This window comes from Pteropus alecto, unplaced genomic scaffold (assembly GCF_000325575.1).
Source record: "Pteropus alecto unplaced genomic scaffold, ASM32557v1 scaffold433, whole genome shotgun sequence".
Classification (NCBI taxonomy): domain Eukaryota; kingdom Metazoa; phylum Chordata; class Mammalia; order Chiroptera; family Pteropodidae; genus Pteropus; species Pteropus alecto.
In genome coordinates, this window is record NW_006433953.1 from 584476 (window position 1) to 590575 (window position 6100).

The 6100-nt window shown below is 46.4% G+C and overlaps 1 protein-coding gene across 1 annotated transcript in view; it reads right to left on the bottom strand.

The window, feature by feature from the left end:
• GLS2 (glutaminase 2) overlaps positions 1-5597 on the bottom strand; it is an 8456-nt gene extending 2859 nt beyond the window's left edge. The window contains 12 exon segments of the mRNA XM_025044725.1: positions 206-382; positions 594-644; positions 797-863; positions 1411-1469; positions 1749-1781; positions 3030-3088; positions 3311-3474; positions 3559-3638; positions 4178-4307; positions 4873-4994; positions 5426-5560; positions 5562-5597. Coding sequence (XP_024900493.1) covers positions 206-382; positions 594-644; positions 797-863; positions 1411-1469; positions 1749-1781; positions 3030-3088; positions 3311-3474; positions 3559-3638; positions 4178-4307; positions 4873-4994; positions 5426-5560; positions 5562-5597 — 1113 coding nt within the window.
• Positions 5598-6100: the final 503 nt, after the last annotated feature.

Consider the following 6100-nt stretch of genomic DNA (forward strand, 5'->3'; position numbering starts at 1 on the left):
GAAGCTGCAAAATTGTGTGTTTGTGTTTGAGGAATTTGATGTGTTTGACCAAGTCCCTTAGGGATTCTCCGCCTAATCGCCTGCCTGGAAGTTAGTGAAAGAGAGGCAGGAACAAGCTTCCACCTCTCCACCTTCAGAGACTCAGTGTCCTTTCTTCTTGGCTCTGGGCTTGTGGTAAATGGATGGCAGGGCCAGAAGCACTCACATGGAAGGCAAACTGGCCCGAGAAGTCGTACATGCCGCAGGAGTGCATGAGGCTGAGAGTGTTGCGCACTGCCTCAGCGCTCAGAATGCTCTCGCCTGTGATGGGGCAGATCCCACCATTGGCCAGGGTTGCTGCCATGACACTGCCTGATTCACAGGTTACCTCCACGGAGCACAGCTATGGAGACAAGGCAGAGGTTAGAGAGCGGAGTGGAACTGAACACTGCTCTTGGGTGTAGAGCAATGTTCTTGGCATCCTGATCTTTTAAGAAGTTCCCCTAGTGTTTCTGAAGGACACCAGAAACAGGAGAGGATCCCTCTGGGTCAGAGCAAGGAGTGCAGGCTGTCCTGTTCTCTTGGGCCTGAGCTTAATGGCAGTGTTTGCTTACCTGGAAGTAGAGATCGAGGGCAGCCATCATGTCCACCCCCTTAGGAAAGCACTACAAAGAAGAAGAGGGGAGAGTATTTCCCTTCAGGCTATCAGCAGTCCCTTTCACACTGCCAGGATCTCAGCCAAAGTCCCCAACCCCAATTGCCCTTCCCTCAGCCACAGAATTCCCAGGGACTTTCTCTACCAGCCGCTCCCAGTTACCTTCTTTTCCTTTAGATAATAGCCAATGGCATAATTTCGATCCCCCGTTTCCTTCTCTGACTGGAATCTGAAGCAAACACTCAATTTAGTACTTGACATTTGAGGTGTGGGTGTGAGGAGAAGGGGAAAAAAATAGTTTCCCTGAGAGAGACAACTACATCAATAACACATGTTAAACTAAATCAGCCCCTTTATAAATTCTTATAGTAATACTGGAAAAAGACTTCTGAACCCAAGCAAGCACTGGGCAGGACTTTATTCTAAGTGTACAATAAACAACACAATACAACACAATAAACAAAAACAAAACACACTCAAAATCGGCTGGTCATCCAGTCTAGCAGAACTGAAGTTTTTGGCTTTGAGCGCTTTGGCAAGAAACCCTCGCTCATTAAGTACTAAATTGAAATGGAGCAAATTCTTTTACAAAGTAAACAAATGTCAATGAAGGGCACAGAGGAAGCTGGAAGGCCAAAGTTCCCCTGAGACTTCTTCCTCTTAAGATGCTCTTTATCATCCCCCTCTGCATCTCTCTCTCTCTCTCTCTCTCTCTCTTTCATACACACACACACACACCACAATGCACTCAGCTAATCCTGTGAATAAGGCCTTACGTAGCATTGCTGAAACCCATGTATTCATTCCCAGCCATTTTGTTCAGATATTGCAACACCTAGAAGAGAAAAAGGGGCATGGGAGGCACCACGTGAGTGAGGACCCCTGCTAAACATATAGAAGGCTAACTCTTCTGAACTCCTCAGTCCTTATCCCAGCAGGGACTTCAGGAGGCTTTCCTCTCTGAGGCCAGCAGATTCCTGCACCTCTGGAAATGAGCTTCTAATATGGGCTGGTGCAATATCAAAGTGGGGTTAGAGCCAAGCACTGGGATGGCTGGAGAAGACAACATGCCATGGAGAAAAGCAGCCAGGGACTGAATAGCAAGGAAACTTACAAAATCAAACTTCTCTGCTTTGTTACAGTCCATCTGCAAAGAGAGAGAGAGAGACATCAGTATTCCAAGCCTAGGAGGATGACAGGGGAGGGTCAGAGGACTACAGAGTTAAAGTGTTAGTCTGGTTTTGCTACTGGGAATGTGTTACATTTTACAACGACTTTTTTTTAAAACAACTTAGACTTTTTGTATCCATGCATATCCAGGGACCTTAAAAACCAACCCATTTAGATTTTATTAACAAGTAATGAATACAGATAACCTCACCTCATCTGAGCCTCACTCGTCCCCGAATTTCACACCCACTTCCATTCTCAATCCCAACTCTCATCCCCAACTCCTACTTTAATTTTCCTGATTCTAATCCTGTCCCCAACCCCTACCCCTATTCCTGTTCCTATCCGCATTCCTTGCTCCCCAGGCCGGAGCTTTACTCTATCCCGTCCCTGACTCCTATAGTCATCTTCAAGACTGGAGCAAGTGACAGGAAGGGAATGAGGGTGTGTGTTGCATGTATTATAATAGTCAATTATGTCAAATATGTTGATAATTGAAATAAAGCTAAATATTTAGTTGAGAGTCAAGTCCAATAGGGCCTGCTTAGATGGGAATGGGAAAAGGCAGGTCCCAGATACAGGGATAGAGCTATCCCAGAGCAAGGGGAGAGGCTGAGCCTAGTCTCCCCTACCCCCATTACTTCTTGCACATGTTAACTACAGTGTCAACACCACAGGGACTCTGACACCTAAATCTCTGGGGGGAGGGTTCCTAACACCACCTTCTCTAGGAGGGGCTGTGATTGGCTCCAGAGTACTGCTGCCCACATTGCTCTCAAGTTCTTGCTCAAGTCCTGGGAGTCCTGTAGCTGACAGGCCAGCCTGACACCCTTGCTCAAGGCCAACTCACAGTTCCAGGTGACGTGAATAGCTGCCCTGGCCTGGCCATTCACCCTTACTTCCGTGTGTCCCTCACCCAGAAGTGGCCAATCAGTGTCTAATAGTGCTGTCCTCCCCTTATGTCTAGCATTTGGCCCTTGGTCCTAGATAGGGGTCAGGACCTCCTAACTTCTCTAAGGGCCAGGAAGCTCTGGGCTCTAGACTCATGGGTGGGGGCAGGGTTACAGTTCCTTTTTCTAACATCCTCAGATAGTATGTGCCCTCACTGCCTCACTGCCTTCATACCTCTGAGGGTATGAAGACCCCACCAGTCTCCCTGGGGAGTTGGGCAGACATGAGGGATATAGGAACAAGGAGGTTCAGAGAAGGCTAGAGTGGCACTGACCTTGATCAGGGAGCTCACAACAATGGCGCCAGCATTGACCATGGGGTTATGGGGGATTCCTGGGGAAATACAAAGTGCCCAGAGTCTTATTAGCCACTGAGCAAAACCTTGTTTACAACCTGCCCACTCTGCAGGCTAGACTAGAAAGATTTCTTTGCTAGGGAGGGTGGAATGACAGAGCTAATTAGGAAGGGTGGAGAAACAAGTAAACAAAAAAAGGATAGGTCGCAGGGATATGAAGGGAGCATCTGAGTCTGGTGTCAACCACTGGTAGTGCTCACCTTCCTCATTAAGGGAGAGTTTGTTGTAGCGCAGGCCACTGGGCTCTTTGCCCACGAACTTGTGCACGTAGTCAGTGCCTAGGGTGCTTACAGAGATGGCATAAGTGAGGGGCTTCACACAGGACTGCAGGCAGAAAGGGATCTTTGTGTGGCCCACAGAGTGCCTGGAGGTAGACAGGTGTCATGAGAAGTAGGTTTATGTCCTGCTCCTGTGCCCTGCCTCCCCTTTTTCTCACCCAGTATCTCACCGCTGACCATCCACAGTGCACAGGGAGACACCCCACAGGTCTGGATTTGACTTGGCCAACTGAGGGATGTAGGCTGCCACCTGGTCATGAGAAGGTAGAGAAAACAGAGACAGAATGGAGATATGGATATAGAGAAGGAGAAGAGAGCTGAGGCTCAGGGTCAGGAGAATCTTTTAGATAAAAGCTAAAATTTTGTTTTCTGCAGAGCAACAAGTTTCCCTCCTGCCTGTTGTTCCCAGAGACATCCATGCCTTAAATCCTAGAAGGCCTTATCTTTCTATAGCACCATTCCTATGGGGATGGCAATAAAGCCCGTAGAAGGTAAAAAGAGGAAAATTCTGGGGTCAGCTTCTCTTTTTGATTCTTATGCTCAATTACTTTGTAGGTCTCTTTCAAAGTTCTATTGAGTCCTTATGCCAAATGTTCCCATAAAAAACTCAGATTCCCTCACCTGGTCTAGAAATCTCGTGTATAGAAATACATAAAGCCCTTGTCCACATTTTTAGAGGTTCTGCTTCTCATCTCTCATCCACTGGATTCCCAGCCCCAGGAAATCTCCAAGAAGTAAGGTATGTCTGGCCCAGAGCCCTTGCCCCTCCCTTAGTCCCCTGGCCCTCACTTTGCCTCCAGTGAGCTCTTTGGCATCCTCAAAGATGCGATCCACATGGCCCGTGAACTCCTCAAAATCAGGAATGACAAACTTCTTTCGAAATGCCTGGGTCAGGAGCACAATGTTGCTGCTCACACACCTGGATCCCAGATACGATTGGGTTAGGGAGGTGAAGAGATGCAGCTGTGACTCACTCTAGAGCCATTAAAGTTGGGAATAAAGAAGGTATGAGTGGTCATCAGGTTTGGGACCAATAGCTGTGTGACCTTTGGCATGTCACTATCCTTCTGGATCTTAAGGTTCTTTGCCTCTAAAATGAGGGGTCGTAATAATGGGGAATGATATCCCAAGAAAAATAAATACCCAAATAATATGTATAGTAGGTCATCTTTATATTTTAAAAATCCTAAGTCATATATTTACATATATTCCTATGTGAATGTAAATGTATAGGACATTAAAAGATAGCCACTAATCTGTTAACAATGTTTACTTCTGGGAAAAGAAACTGGGATTGCGGAGAGAGGGGAAGGAGAACATGTATTTCTATATTGTTTGAAGTTTTATAATGAGTATACGCATATTCATGTTATTTGTGTAATAAGTAATAAAACGATGATTTGAACTATCTAATCCCCAAGATCCCTCCCTGCTATGTCCAAGAACAGTTTTGAGAGTGGTGCCCTTGTTTCTGGGGCCCTCACTTTCGGAAAAGATCTCGGTCCAAGAGGCCACCACTGCTGGACTGTTGAACCATGTGGCGCATCTGGCTCATGCAGTCCCGGAGCCGTGGATCTGAGGTCTGTAGTCCAGTGGCCTTCAGTGCCTGTAGGGGAAAGAAGCAGTTGGTAAGGTCAGCTACAAGGACAGTAATCCAATCTTAATAATCCTTCCCAATAGATGACAATTAGCTCAAACTTAACTGCTACAATAGGTGGAACAAATGGGTTTGCAGACCAAGAAAGGAGGGAATAGAGCAGCTTTGAAGGCTAATAGGGGGTTTCCTACCCTTTTTCATCAAGGCAGCTGGTTTCTGAACCCCTTGGGTCAAAGTCACAAACCAAGAAGATGGGTTGAGTTACAGGGTTTAATTTTCCCACCCTGGGGCAGGGACGGGATTGTCTCATCAGGCTAGGCATCTACTATTTATCTTCAGGAAGCAATCCATTAGTTGCCTTGCAATGGTCATACCCTCCTTTTCCCACTTTCCAGAGATCCTAAGGGATTAGGGTTCTGAGCAGGTAGAGAAGAACTTACAGTAGTGAACTTGTGGATAGGGATTCGTTCCTGTCCCTCAGCAATAGTGTAGTAGAGCAGATCACCCAAGCGGGACAGCATGCCATTTTCTGAGGAATCACTGTTTGGGGGCAGAGATAGAGGAGGAGGGTAGGAACCTGAGAACTGCTCCTTGGTCCTCCTCTAGGAACATGGACTTTTAAGTGGATAGGTGTCCTCACTCTAGGCCTCCTCCTTGAACTATCTGAGCCCTATAATTCCAACTTTCACACCTGTCCTGAGAAGTCTTTAAGTTTACTCTCTAGCTTTCTTTTGTTCCTGACCTTTATTTCTAGCTGCCTCCTAGACACTTAAAATTCTAGATGTCCCACAGGCACCACAACTCAACATGTCCAAACCAGAAGTCATCTCACCTCCCTCTCTCTGCTCTTCTTCTTATGTTTCCTATCTGGGTTAATAGTGTTACCGCTCATCCAGGTGCCAAGCTGGGAACACGGAATAATTTAGATAATTCCCATAGCTTATATGAATGTTCAGCTGGTAACCTACCTTGGATAAATCTAACCCGATAATATCTCTCAAATCCACCCTTTATTCTTCTCTTCTCCAGTGCCAGCATGGTATAGTAGAAAGAGCCAGAGTTTGCCCCTTAATAGTTGTGTGATCTTAATATAGATAGTAAAGTCATTTAATACT